This window comes from Mus pahari, chromosome 15 (genome assembly GCF_900095145.1).
Source record: "Mus pahari chromosome 15, PAHARI_EIJ_v1.1, whole genome shotgun sequence".
NCBI lineage: Eukaryota > Metazoa > Chordata > Mammalia > Rodentia > Muridae > Mus > Mus pahari.
Genome location: NC_034604.1, coordinates 12751981 through 12767166, shown reverse-complemented (window position 1 = coordinate 12767166; position 15186 = coordinate 12751981). Strand labels below are relative to the sequence as shown.

General features: G+C 40.3%; 1 protein-coding gene across 2 annotated transcripts in view; it reads left to right on the top strand.

Moving 5' to 3' along the window:
- The window catches only part of Cdh2 (cadherin 2), a 218364-nt gene that overhangs the window by 170898 nt on the left and 32280 nt on the right, over window positions 1-15186 (top strand). For both annotated transcript variants that reach the window (XM_021214167.2, XM_029546711.1), the window contains 6 exons: window positions 5695-5832; window positions 6481-6666; window positions 9212-9465; window positions 11136-11278; window positions 13908-14141; window positions 14436-14669. In XM_021214167.2, coding sequence (XP_021069826.1) covers window positions 5695-5832; window positions 6481-6666; window positions 9212-9465; window positions 11136-11278; window positions 13908-14141; window positions 14436-14669 — 1189 coding nt within the window. The remainder of the gene's footprint in view (window positions 1-5694; window positions 5833-6480; window positions 6667-9211; window positions 9466-11135; window positions 11279-13907; window positions 14142-14435; window positions 14670-15186) is intronic.

Genomic DNA, 15186 nt, shown 5'->3' with positions numbered 1-15186 from the left:
CTGTTTCATAGCAAGAAAGAGGCATAAAGAATTAAAGACAGTTTTCCTTACGCAGACCAACCATGTTTAAAAATCAGAGAGGCTATATTTAGCCTTCAGGATAAAAGCTTGAAGTGGGGTATAATTGTAGTTAAGTATATCCTGCAGTTCACAGGGAAACCATCCGCCACCCTTGATAACACTAATGCAGAAATAGATGGGAAGCTATGGGAGCATGGGTTAGATACGATATGAGGAATCACTTCTTGACAGTGGAATTATTAAAAATCAACAATGAGTTACCAGAGGAAATTATGGAAAGCCTTCCATTTTCTGAAAGTCATTTCATCAAGAAAAAAAAAAATACATCTATCTTGGATGGTTTATGGTAATTCTGCCTGAGGCTGGACTTAAATTACTTTGACTTCTTATACAGGCTTGAATTCTTTTATTTCTATTAAAATTCACAGTTTCCTTTTTGTGGAAAGTAATTTTCACTATCATTCTCTCAGGATGTATGACACCTTTCAGTGATGGAGTCTCTAACAGTTGAAACGCTTACCAGAGTCACCTTTTAATTTTTCTTTACTCTGCAGTTTTAAAAAATGTCTGTTCTTTAAGGCTTTGAAATCTAAGGCCATCAACCCCTCCCAACCCTATCATGTTTTGGCTCTTTTTAAAAACGCACCCCTGACTCTTTGCTATCTGTTAGTGGCTGTTCCTGACTTTAAAGCCTCTGGTTTTTTTCTCTTCGTGACCAATCTTTGCCTTCTCAGGTTTACCAGTAGCAATTAGTTTTCTCACTTCTAAGGCAAAATACCTGAAAGAAGCAGTTAATTAAGAGAGGGTTCATTTTGGCTTGTAGTTCAAGGGATGCTACAACCCATCATGGTGAAGAAACACATGAAACTATTAAACCACGCATTAAAACAGCACTGCCTCCCACAGCTTCTCTGTCAGGTTTGAGTCTGGGTTTCTGCTTGGTGTGAGCTGTTGGACCTTCTTTAACCTATAACCCTCGGTCTCCGCATCTGTAACATGGATCTCGTGAGAGAGTTGGCAGGATACTGTAGCACAGCTCATTCAGCATTCAGTGAACGTGTTGCTCAATAAATCCTTGCAGCCATTTTTTCACTGGCATAAATGACAGTCCCTGTTTCTGATTTTGTATTGTCCATTATTTTTGTTCTACAGTTTCCCCCCCCCACCCCCGGGAAAAAGCAGGGAAAGGTCAGTGTTTGCTGTTTCCTAGGCCAAATACTTCTTATACTTGTGCCCTGGCCTCCTTGTTGGTCCTGACATGTGATCTCCTACTTCTACAGAGTTCAGTTCTCATTTCCCTGCAGCCCCCTTCATAATTGACAAACATGCTGAGTCTCCTCAATGGTAAATGGCTCATCACACCTTCTGAAATGAAGGCAGAGGTCTTTATTTTGGCATCTCATACCCTTTACAGCATCAACCTCAATGTCTCCTTCATCCCTTCATTGAAATCCTCCATAATTTCTTGCTTCCCAGTTTGGAATAATGATGTCATCACTCATACAGCCACTTTAAGTTCCTTGAAAAAAAGTAGTTTTATGTGCTTTTCTGGTGTGTGTATATGTGTTGAGGGACAGGGTGCAAACACAAATTGAAGTAAAAATAGACATAAAAGTTAGGCATGGTGAGAGAAATGTGTTGTAGGGCATGTTCCCAAAGACCCAGAACAGTTCTACCTCAAGGAATTTCAGAAGCCCTTGAACAGTTGACTTTCACATGTCTTGGCTCAGAACAAGAGAAAGGCAATTGTTCAAGGCCAAGCTTTCTCAACCAGACACTACAGACACTCTGAACTGGTTCTTGATGCAGGGTCTGTCCTGTGCATGTTCCACAGAATCCCTAGCCAGAGCCCGTTATATGACAGTGACATCTCCAAGTCATTACATTGAAAAGGGTACTTTCACTGGGCACAGACACACTGGTGGAAAATTTCTGGTGTAGACAGAGGGATTGACATGGAGGTGGAGCAGGCCATGATGACACTGAGTATAAATACAGAAAGTGTGAGAAAAAGGAAATGATCACAGGTAGCTTTGCTAACATGCACAAGTCAGTGAGAGGTGGTATAGAAATAAGCAAAGTTAAAAGGGGCTTCTATCATTTGGAGCAGGAAGTGAGGAAGGGGAGTCCTTGGAGCTACATGGGATCCTGCTTCCCATGTAGCACTGAGTAATTCCAGAGTTTGGAACTGTCACACATCAGTACCAGGCAAGCATGCGTGAATAAGCAAAGCCTTCTGGGTGGTTCAGAGGCTAAAATCATAAGCTAGCACAACTGCCTTACCAAAAGCAAGAGCATTTTCCAGCATACTGTTTGGACATGGCGACTATGGTATTTATCAAGTGGGTGGTTACTTTGATTTTCGCAAACATTGTATTTAATAAATAACAGTGTCTCAAGTTTTGACTTTTTGTAGTTGAGACAGGGTCTCACTCTACAGCCCAGATTGACCTTGAATTCATTTTATACCTCAGACTAGTCTAGAACTAACAACAGTCCTGTCTCAAGCTTCCAAGGCCAGGGATGGCAGGGATATACCACTAGAGCTAGCAAAATGTTCTTGTGAAGCTTAAAGATTTTTAATACCACCTTGAAGCAATAGGAAATTTCAATGATTATCAATGGAACCCAACATCTCAGCTCAATCCAAAATTGTATCTACTGTGCTTGTATAACTTTAAGTATTTTTTATAGAATATACATTAGAAAACACTGCATGTCCATATGTTTTATAACATTATTAAAAATAAAACTTGGCGAACGGATGGACCATCCAGAGACTACCCCACCCAGGGATCCAACCCGTAATCAGCCACCAAATATGGGCACTATTGAATATGCCAGCAAGATTTTGCTGAAAGGACCCTGATATAGCTGTCTCGTGTGAGGCTATGCCAGTGCCTGGCAAATACAGAAGTGGATGCTCACAGTCATCTATTGGATGGAACACAGGGCCCCCAATGGAGGAGCTAGAGAAAGTACCCAAGGAGCTGAAGGGTTCTGCAACCCTATAGGTGGAACAACAACATGAACTAACCAGTACCCCCAGAGCTCGTGTCTCTAGCTGCATATGTAGCAAAAGATGACCTAGTTGGCCATCATTGGGAAGAGAGGCCCCTTGGTCTTGCAAACTTTATATGCCCCATAGAGGGGAACGCCAGAGCCAAGAAGTGGGAGTAGGTGGGTAGGTGAGCAGGGTGGAGGGAGGGTATAGGGAACTTTCAGGATAGCATTTGAAATGTAAATGAAGTAAATATCTAATAAAAAATTGAAAAAAATAAAACTTAGATTTTCATTGTTAATAGAACTTGTAGTAGCTACACAAATGGCATTTCATAAGTCGTACATTTTTTAAATTTCACCCAATTTTCTGTGCATGAGTGTTTTCCTGCATGCTTGTCTGCACATCACATACATTCCTGGTATCTTCAGAGACCAGAAGAAGGAGTCAGATACCTGGGGACTAGAGTTACAGACAGTTTTGAGCCACCGTGTGGGTATGGGGATTTGAACCCAGGTCTTCTCGAAGAGCAGCCAGTGCTGCATGCCTGCTGACTTGTCTGTCAGCCTCCATCACCTTACAGTTTTATTACTGTAGTTTTCAGTTGGGAAACTGATCAGTTGTCCCCCTGAGTTTTCTTAGTAACCATGAAAGGATGAAAGTGAATGAGCAACTATAAGATTTATCTTTTAATTAAAATATATATCATTTCCCCCCTTCCCTTTCCTCCCTGTAATCCCTTGCTTCTTCCCACCTCACTACTCAAATTGATGGCCTCTTTCTTTAATTGTTATTGCTATACACACACACACACACACACACACACACACCATACTGTTACTTGTGTGTATATGGTTTCAGGGTTGACTATTTGAATTGGGTAACCAATTAAAGGGCTCATCCCTGGGAGTGACTAACTCTATCTCCCTAGCAGCTATCTGTTGCTTGTAGTTAAACGGGTCAAACCCTGAGAGTTTCTCCAAAGCAATAGGCTCGAGAAGGAAAGCCATTGAGCCCACTCTGGGCTGTAGTGAAATGTTGCGTGTTACAAAAAAAATCTTAAAATGGTTCACCCTGTACTACATATCTGCAGGTTTTTTCCAATTAAAAAGTATGATATATTTCCTTTTAAGAAAAAAATGAGAAAACTAAAGTGAATATCTGCTAGAGATTGGCATTCAATCCACAGGCAGTGTTTAAACTCTCGTGTGCGAGGTTGGCTTTCCATCCCATTTCTTTCTGGTCCTTGCCCTTCCCTCTAAGGACAACATCAAACACCACAATTTGTGCCCCTGTCCTCCAAGCTGCAGATCTCCCGTAAGAATGGCCGTTTATAATGTCGGCTATATTTAGAACTGGGGAGCTGCACTTTGCAGTGACACTTGTTCTGCTTAGTGTGAAGAAAAGAGTTTTGTTGCTGAGAATGGTTTAGCATTTAAGAATATGATCCTTTTTATTCTGTGCCAATTCTCATGGAGATTTCAAATGCCTTCAGGTAGTGCTTGTGGTTAGGTTTTTCTGCAAATAAAATGCTGTTGGTTGACAGTATAGATTTTTAAGATAATCTCAACTCTCATTAAACATTCATTATGGCTTCATTTGCATCTTTGTTAAAATTGCCAATCTGTATTTTTCAAGTAATGTGTGCTTGCTTGATAAAAATCACCTTCATGTAAATGTTTTCTGTCTATATCTCTGATAAGGTGGTGCTCAAAACAACAGAGATTGTATCATATCTCAGTGCTGATCCATTCGTTATGTACCTATTCATCTAAACACCAGTTGTGTTTCAGGACTAATAATGTAAATGGATACCTTTCAATTGAACTTGTATTTAAAATGTTTTATTTCTTTATTTTATGTGTGTGAATGTTTTGTCTATATGATATTATGTGCACTGCATACATGCCTGGAACCCACAAAAGTCAAAAGATGACATCCAAACTCCTGGAGTTAGAGACACTTGTAGACCAACCTGTGGGCTCTAAACCCCAGTTCTCTGCAAGGGCAACAAGTATTCTTGACCACTAAGTTTATCTTCTCCAGCCTGAAAATTTGATGCTTTTAAAAACTGTAAATAGCTCTTATGTAATTTTTGAACAGTTGGTACTAATGAGGAATGGGGAAAATATTGTTATCAGCTAATTATAAAAGACAGAATATATGTAATAATATATAAAATATGCATAACATATATGTGCGTAGCTATATAAAATAGTAAGGGAAGGCAAACATAATTTGTCAATTTGTGAATCGCACATATTTCCTCTTTTCTTGGCTTCCTCATGACTTTTACTCTCTTAATCTGTCTGGAAATTAATATCTGAGATGCCAAAAGACTTGCATAGTTATTGGCAATCTTGTAGCAAAAGTGAAAAGTTAAAACCAGATGGAGGCTTCAACTCAGGCATGAATTTCACACATCTGCAAAGTGTTCAGTGCATTCCTTCTCATGAGTCAAAGTGAACATACACAGTTAAATCTCCCCAGACAAGGACCAGACCTGTGCTTCCTGAGTTAAAGTAAACTCCATGTGGGAAATTGCAAGTCATGTTACTCAGAATGAAGGATGCTGTGCTCTCTGTGGGTAATAAAGAGCCCTTTGCAGAACAACTGTTATGTCTTCTTGAGGAATTAGCATCATTTAACTTGTTATCTTTTTGTCTTTTTAGAAAGTGCAACAGTATACGTTAATAATTCAAGCCACAGACATGGAAGGCAATCCCACTTATGGCCTTTCAAACACAGCCACGGCCGTCATCACAGTGACAGATGTCAATGACAATCCTCCAGAGTTTACTGCCATGACCGTGAGTACAACCTGTCACTCAGAGAGCTTCAGCAGTGTGGTCTATTTGGAAGAAGTTTTGTTATGAATAATAAATACATTAAACTGAAATGGAACTTGCTTGCCCTGATAGATGAATGGCCATTGACTCAGACGTTTCTATAGCATGGGCTTTAAAATGGGCATCTGAAAACTGTAGAACCTCATCACCCCAGTTATTGTTACAGAAGTTAAAATACTCTGCCTGTAACAAATACCTTGGTGTAGTGGTAACAGAATTCTTCCAATATTTCAGATGCCTGAAATCCATGCCTGATTGGTTCTTCTTTTCCAGCAAGTAATTACCTAGATCCTGAGTCAAGTTATTTCCTATGTATAAGTCTTTTCTCTGGACCTCACATTAATCACACTGATATTCACAAAGGATGCTAATTTTCATACTAATGAACCTGCAGCATAAATGTAAAAAAAAAAAAATTGGGTGTCTAAAAAGTGTACCAGCATCTTTTCTTTTTAGTCAGACATAAACTGGGTGATTACTAGCATTACCTATCTCCTTGTTTAGTGCAGATCTTAAAACTTTAATGGGGCAGTAAAATCAGGGCAGTGTCATCGGGCAGCTTGTCCTTCAGAGGGCCACATCTCAGACTGAGGTTTCTCTTTCTTGCAGTTCTACGGAGAAGTCCCTGAGAACAAGGTGGATGTCATTGTAGCCAACCTAACTGTCACGGACAAAGATCAGCCCCACACGCCGGCCTGGAATGCGGCATACAGAATCAGTGGTGGAGACCCTACGGGAAGGTTTGCCATCCTGACAGACCCCAACAGCAATGATGGGCTAGTCACAGTGGTAAAAGTAAGTGTCCTTTGGACCACAGACCTCAGACAGCTCCCTAGCAGGCACCAGCTTGTGCCCTCTCCCTTTGCAGTGCTGTAGAATCTTGGGACCGTTTTTTTCTTTTAAATACCACCAAGTCTGGAATTCCTGACTACTTAGTGCATTATGTGTTAATGTTTAATTTATGTTGACACTGAGGACAACATAAATTCTCTCCCATTATCACCACAATTAAAATCAATTTGGACAGATTTACCATTCTGAAAACATGGTGTCTTCAGCCAAGTTAAGTGGATATAGCTGATCCATTAGTGACCTTTCACATCCAGAGGAGTTGGCCGTCCGTTGATAACTGGAGTGCTTGTCTAGCATACGCCAAGTTCTCAGTTCAGTCCCCATCAGGGCAGTGGGAAGAAGAAAAGGGGAGAGGAGGGCTACAGTGCTTATTCTCATGGAGTTTGGGCAGAGAGTAAATGAATGAAAAGACAGAAGACAAATCACAAACGTAAAATGGAATGAGTGGGTGAGGGGAGCCTACATTTATAAATGTTTTGCATTTACATGGCTATTTTTAAATGCTATTTTTGTGACTTTAAGAAACTAGTTTCCTAGTCTAGCCAGGCATGTTGGCGTACATCTTTAATCCCAGAACTCAGGAGGCAGAAACATGTGGATCTCTGGAAGTTCCAAGCCAGCCTGGTCTACAGAGTGAGTTGCAGGACAGCCAGGACTACACAGAGAAACCTCAACTCAAAAAAGCAGAAACAAACAAAAAAAACAAGAGTAGCTTTCTGATATTTGATTGTAAAAAGAAAGAAACAGAGCAATATGGTAGCACGCCCAAAGAGAAAGCTCTTCAATAGTAACAAATGCACCGTTGTAAAAGCTTTTCAGGTGACCATCCATTCCACCTAAAAACACTTGATTGCATGAACCCACCTGTCAGCCCTAGAGAGAAATCATCACAGAAAGTTCTTCTTCCCAGGAATTATGATCTCTGTCCAGACGAGTGCTGGAAATCTCCTGGACATATAACAAATAAGAAACCATGGTGCCAGCCCAGAACTAAGTTTTCTGTGTTTGCATCTCAGCTCTGCCCTGCAAAGCTGTGTGGCCATCCCCACTTACACAGCCTTGGTGGAAGGAGGCGTGAGTACAGCCTCCAAGTGTTTGTGCACTTGTGAGGGACAGATGAAGTTGCTACACATGATGTAGGTCTCAAACTGCACAGGCCTCACTAACATAAGTGAATGTGCATAGGGGCATAAGGGGCATTTCAGTCATTGAACATATCACAGCCTTATCATCTTCTTCCCTGTCTTGTTTAAAGTATTTGCAGTGGGCACACAGAATTCAAAGCCCTAGAATAAGAGAAAACTGCAATGGATTTGATGATTTGGAAATATCTGGGGTAGGATGCTGCTGTGTTTTGTGCTAATTACATAGCTTTCTCGTGAGCTTCTGCTCTTGGTCGTTCTTAGATTACCAACAGCAGCAAGGGAAAACACCCTCTGACCTTCCCTGTTACTACCAGACACACTGGATTTCTATTACTCACTGGCCAAGAGAAATTCAGAGTGAAATTCCTACAGAGTTCTAGTGACAGAGGATTCAGTGAGACTCTAGCAGTTAATATGTACATAAAGGTTTATTTGTACATTGCATTAATCATTTGGAGTGTTCTCATGTGGGAGTTTTAAAATCTTGCAAAATATTCACAGTTATTATGGAAGACAGCCAGATTTTTAGTTTGCTAAGCAAGGAGAAAAAAAAAAAAAAACTACCTATAAAACATTTGTTCTAAGAGGAGTATGTGTAAACGCATTTCATTCCACAATGTATATTTTAATTTATGAAAGATACTTTTTATTTACATTGAATGATTGGTTGGTTGTTTTGGAGGTGGAGAGATGTGAATGCCAAGACACATGTGTGGGATGTCAGAGGACCACTTGTGAGAATCAGCTGTTTCTATCCTGGTTCAGGGGAATGGAATTCAGGCCAGCCAGGCTTCATGGCAAGCATGCGTGCAGGCAGAGCCATCTCACCAGCCTACAGAGACACTTAACCTGGACTAGGATTTAGCCTCATTTAAAAAAAAAATGTATAGCATTTTTCAATTATATATTATTTTTAACTATATAGTATTTTCTTTCAATTCATTGCTGACTACTTAAAATTTTCTTACATGACAAAAGGCAGTCTTTTCCCCAATGTTTGAGATTATAAATCCTTGTGTTCTCAGATTATTTACTAATTTGGGTTTTCAGTGTTGATTTAAAAAAAAAATCAAGTTTCTACAGACATCTAAATAAATGGCTCCATGCAACAATCACATGCAATTTTGGAGGAACATAAATCTCCCTGTCAGGGTGTGTTTCAACGAGACCATCCTGCATGCTTTCCAGAAATTACGGAAGAAATTTTTGCTAACTGAAGGGTAAAAGTTAATGTTTTGGAAACGAGACTCAGAGACAGATAAACAGCAGAACGAAATATTCTTTCTTCTACAAAACAAACAAACAAACAAACAACAACAATGGTTTCCATTCTTCTTTTTCAGCCAATTGACTTTGAAATGAATAGGATGTTTGTCCTTACTGTTGCTGCAGAAAACCAAGTGCCATTAGCTAAGGGGATTCAGCACCCACCTCAGTCCACAGCAACTGTGTCTGTGACAGTTATTGATGTCAATGAAAATCCTTATTTTGCCCCAAATCCTAAAATCATTCGCCAAGAAGAAGGCCTCCACGCTGGTACCATGCTGACCACACTCACTGCTCAGGACCCTGATCGATATATGCAACAGAATATCAGGTATGAAACACTACTGCAGTGTCCTAATTAGATATTGTTCTGTTCCCAGTGTGGAAATTATTAAATGTACCCTACAAGAAACATCCATTACAGCCAAATGTAATTATTAGAAGATAAAATTACTTCAGTGCTTCTTATTTTTGAATATAATATTTATTTACTCTAAGAATTTCATGTATAGATTCAGATTCACCCCTAGTCACTTCCCCTCACTCCTACCAGTTTTCCCTACTGAATTCCTTTCCCACCTTCCCACCTTCGTGCACTCTGTTTTATAGCCACTGGGTCCAGTTTGCCCTGTCTGTCTGTGCATGGGTATAGGGTCATCCACTGAAGCATGAGTAACCTACCTGGAGCTGCATTCCCATGTCTTACAGAAAATAGTTCATATTTTCTCAGATTAAAGAAATATTGTTTTACAGAAATAGGCTTCTTCAGTCTTCAGCCCCCATAGAAAGATCAAATGGAGACATGCATGTATTCTGAAATAATTTTAAATTCTCCGGTGTATTTCCTTCTTAGGACATCCATAACTTTATCAGGTTAAAAAATAGGAGACTGCATTTGATTATATGTTAGTAGAAGGAAAAATTGTCTTTTTCACTAAAAATATCAATTATTTAGCCTGTACTTCTGTATCAAACACGTAAAAAAAGCAACATAGTAAATGAACAGGGAAACTTCAGGAAATTAAAAACTCTCTTTTCTCCACATGTCCAGCTTAATGAAAACATATGCCAGGCCAAAATGGGCCAGCGAATGATGTCCACCCCATATCTGCGCAACAAACCTTTAAGATGTGTATGTATTGACTTCCAGCCTCAGAAAAAAACTAATTTATCCTGAGGTGGGACTGAGTGACTAGCAGGACCTACTCCATCCAACTGTTCTCTGTAGTCGCTGAAGATAATTTTAAAAATTAATTCATGATTTGGTTTAAGTGCTTTCAGAATGGCTGCTAACAGATGACTACAGAGTCCCCAGTTCTCCATACATGGGAATCAGAATAGTTAAATGGCTAATGAATAGGTGCATTAAAGTCCTGTAGACTTCACCTCTCAAAATATATCATAGCATGTCCAGTCTATGTGTTATTTATCTGAGTTTTAAAACTTCAGCTCGCATTTTTAAAAGGAGTTAAAAGAAGTGAATCTGTTATTACAGATGAAAGCCTGTGGGCCTCTTTGATGGACACAAATCTGAGGTTGGTCCCATTTGGGGGACCCTGGTAGGAATGCGGTTTTATGGGATCTCTCTAGTGAGGCATTGTCTCTCCTATAAGGTGGTGAAGCATTAGGAGTGGTTTGTGCTGTGCATTTTAGCTTCTGATTCTTCCAGGTTCTGTATGACAGGGCTCCCATTTAGAGACTGTATTTGAGCCATATTGTCAGTACCTATGTTATGAGTTGAAGTAGGCAGGAGTCTGAACTGAGATCTGCTAAATCTACCTCAGCTCACCACAGTGAAACTGCATATTGTGTCTTACCCCAAAAGCTTTGCAGACGTCCCTGTGCTTTTGATCTGTCATGGCCTTTGCATACCTCCCAAAATCACTGCCACAGACATACATTTCTACCTTAAATTTCTATATCTGCCCATCACCTACAGCCATGTAACTCAATGAGGGCTTTGCCTCTTTGTAACTAAACCTGTAAAATTTCATTTTGCAGATACACAAAACTGTCTGATCCTGCCAATTGGCTGAAAATAGATCCTGTGAATGGGCAGATCACTACTATTGCTGTTTTGGATAGAGAATCGCCAAATGTAAAAAACAACATCTATAATGCTACCTTCCTTGCTTCTGACAATGGTATGTAGTCAAATAGATTTGCTGGATTGTCCTGTGTGTTAAAGAGAGCAGTGCCTTTTGTACTCCTGTAGGAATTAGACTTTCTGCAGTGCTAAATTATACAGAAGGCAGACCTTTACTCTCTTAAGACTCTATAAAGTTTTGTTTTGTCTTAAGTCCCAAATTTTTCTTCCTGTTTCTCGCTAGCTTTCTATAAAGTACTTCTCTGCCATCTCTAAGAAATGTTCTGTGTGTACATATGGCTTCTATAGTGGGCTGGCATTGAGATCATGGGCCTCCTTGTTCTCCTGCCCTGATGTACAGATACAGATGCCGTGTGAGCTATAGATGAAGTCTATCGTCAGTGTTCCCAGAACGTGATTTGTTTTTTTATGTTTCATTCTCTGTGCTTTTTCTCTGACAAATTCCTGTAATGTGCTAGAAAACTTATGTTTGTGCATATACAGAAAGTGAATATAAGAGCTTTGTCAAAGCGTTGCTTTTGAAACATATATTTTAATACTTTTTCTTTTGCAATATGAGTTGGCTAAAATACGTGTTCTCTTAAATATCTAAAATAAGGAGAACATACATAAATGCAAATGAGAGCTTTGCTAGCTCTCACATATGTCCATCCTCTGGCTCTTCTATGGAACAGGCTGGCCTCAAACTCAAAGAGACCCATCCACCAGCCTGTGCCTTCCAAATGCCAGGATAGAAGGTGTGTGCCACCACCAGGCAGTCCAGTTCTTTCTGTGGGGTTCGTAATATAATTTCAATACTTTTTTGTGTGTTATTTTTGTGAAACAAAAATATATAATAGTATTAATAGCTAATTTCCACTGTCTTGAGTTAGATAGCATTGTCCAAGTAGAGTTTTTAAAGCAGTACTTGGCACAAGCTAATATTCACCAAAATATTTCTGTCATTGTGAATAGTTTCAAAATGGAATCAGAACCACATTTTTAAGTGTTTTTACTGTTAGACTATGAATGTATTTGCTTGTTGAAAAAATACAAGCTTCAAATTGGTGGTCAAGATGTGCAGTTACAGTGATGAGATCCACTTGCATGAGCAACTATGCAAAAAAAAAAAAATGTGTTTGGCGCCCTAGACGAGTGCAGTATTTTGTGTCCTTTCTAATTTAAGACCTCTGCTCAGCCTCTTAGTGTTGGACATCTGCAGGATCAGCCGCTGCCACAGGGGTAGTAAAACTGCGTGTCATGCCTGCTGGAGAGTCCCTGGCTTTATGCAAACTCCCCTTTCCTCCCTCCGCTGGAACTTAAAAGTTCCATTGTGTAGAGACTCAAAGAGTCATAAAGTGACATGGGTCCATGTTGACCGAGGTACCACCAGGCTTTTCACTTACCAAGATGGATGGATTCTAATTGAAGGAGTAGTTGAGATTCAAGAAGTGAGCCCTTTGGACCAGAAACGCTCCATGGATGGACTTGACTAATTTCAATGTTGAAGAGGGAACTTCCTAGGACGGGCAAGCTCTTGGTCTCTGTGCCCTAGTTTCCTTCTTGATAAATAGCTTCACTGATGCCTGCTTTGTAAAGTTATTCTGAACTAGTCAGGTAATCTTAAAGTGATAGTAAATGTAAAGATTCCTCAAGCTATCAAGCATGACAGTGTTGATTTGGAGGGAAACATAGGAAGAGTGGCTCTCGGGGAGAGGAGAATGAGAACTCTTGCAACCAGTATTCCTGCCCTCTGGTCCATTGCTTTCCCCATATTTTTCCCCACCTCCTTCTCAGGACTGTGGACATGTACACCTGCCTAATTTCATCACTTCCAGCTATTTCACTTAACTATCTGGGATTCAGTACATATAACTGTTTATAAAATTCATATAAATAAATGATATGTATATAAATGCGCATACATAAAACTTTTTAGGTGTGTGTGGATATTATAATACAGAGAAATGAAAGGGTCACATGAGCTGGGAGAGATAAGATTTTCAGGGCTGATGAGAGCAGGTTTAAGGTCAGACAGAACACTTATGTACAGTTTTGTATATTCTACAGTGTGCAAAAAAGCCCATGGCCATGAGCAGTTTGCAGAGACTGGGCCCCTCATCTGTTTAAACCTTCTTCAGAGGAATTGTGTGAATTAATGTACAAAGAACCTCCCCATCCTTTCTTGTATGTGTAGTTGACTGATCAATGAAACACGTTTTTCCCTCCAGGATATGTATTCCCAAGACACCTATGGTCTTCTATTTCTTGCTTGTAAATAGTTGCAATGGTTGCTGCTGGATTTGAACTTTCAGAACTCTCCTCCATACATTCATATGCCCTGTTACTCCATCCAGAGGCTAGGTTCTTATTCTCATGAGCCCCTGTGCTTCTGTGATATTCTCCACAGTTGCTAGAGGAGGAGGGCTATTCATGACCCTGGAGCAATGGGCAGCCAGAGCAGAGGAGGCATGACATCCATGCTCAGCTCCCACAGCTCACAGCCATCCCAGGAGAGAAGGAAGCTGTGAGCTTGCTCTGAAAACCATCCACTCAGCTACTGTGACAGTGAGCATTTTCCCATGAGATACAGTGATAGGGACAAGAGGCTTCCAAAAAATATCACCACATTTGAGGATCAGCTAAGAAACTGTTGCCCTCAACTATGACTTTTTGTCTCCTTTTAGGAATCCCTCCTATGAGTGGGACAGGAACACTGCAAATCTATTTACTTGATATCAATGACAACGCCCCTCAGGTGTTACCTCAAGAGGCCGAGACCTGTGAAACTCCAGAACCCAACTCAATTAACATCACAGCACTTGATTATGACATAGATCCAAACGCTGGGCCGTTCGCGTTTGATCTTCCCTTATCTCCAGTGACTATTAAAAGAAACTGGACCATCACCCGGCTTAATGGTAAGAGCAGGTTAATTATTTGAATGCATGTGTAGTGCAGTAGTTTTGAACCATGGTATGGGAAATTAATTTTATATGCTTTATAAGCTTCTCATGAAACATATTTTAAATACTATATAAGATACTAAAAGCACTTGAAACCTAAAACAGCTTTTCACTGTACAGCACAATTGTGATTTGTTTAATGGGTTACAGTTAGAAAATACATTCTGGAAAATAGTAGAGTTTTTTTGTTTTTTCCTAAATCTTAGTGGTGTTGACTGTCAGACGTTTTTTTCTCTCTTTTCTGTGTAGGTGATTTTGCTCAGCTCAATTTAAAGATAAAGTTTTTGGAAGCTGGTATCTATGAAGTCCCCATCATTATCACAGATTCAGGGAATCCCCCCAAGTCCAACATTTCCACCCTGCGTGTGAAAGTGTGCCAGTGTGACTCCAATGGCGACTGTACGGACGTCGACAGGATCGTGGGTGCAGGGCTTGGCACGGGCGCCATCATCGCTATCCTTCTGTGTATCATCATCCTGCTGAGTGAGTACTCTGTCCCTGATGGTGCGGGTCCTTCTACTTCTAGGATGCTCAGCAAGGACCACTCTCAAAATGACTGAGCAAGGCCTTTGGATGACTGAGCACCATCTTGTCAACCATATAGGGGCAGCCAGCATAAGAGCATACAATGAACGTCAGGGAGTGCACTGACACATTTGCAGCAAGCCCTCAGTTGTGTTCCCGTGTCTTCTCAACCATTTTCTCTGCTGATTGCTGGCGGGGGCGGCGGGGGAAGGAGAGGGTGGACAGACAACCCATTCCATAAAAGAGTGTTAAGCAGTCCTATGTCTGAGCACTCACCTTTTGACTTGAGTATGAATTTATGGCACATAGCTGATGATTTAGGAAAATAAGTGTATTGCTTTCCTTCACTTCCATGCATATAAAGTGCAGTTAGCAACCTGCTCCAGTCATACAAGGATCAAGGTATTTGTTTCTGAGGGACTGCACAAAATAGTGAGAGGTTATACTTCACATAGAGCACATTTGATAATGGAAA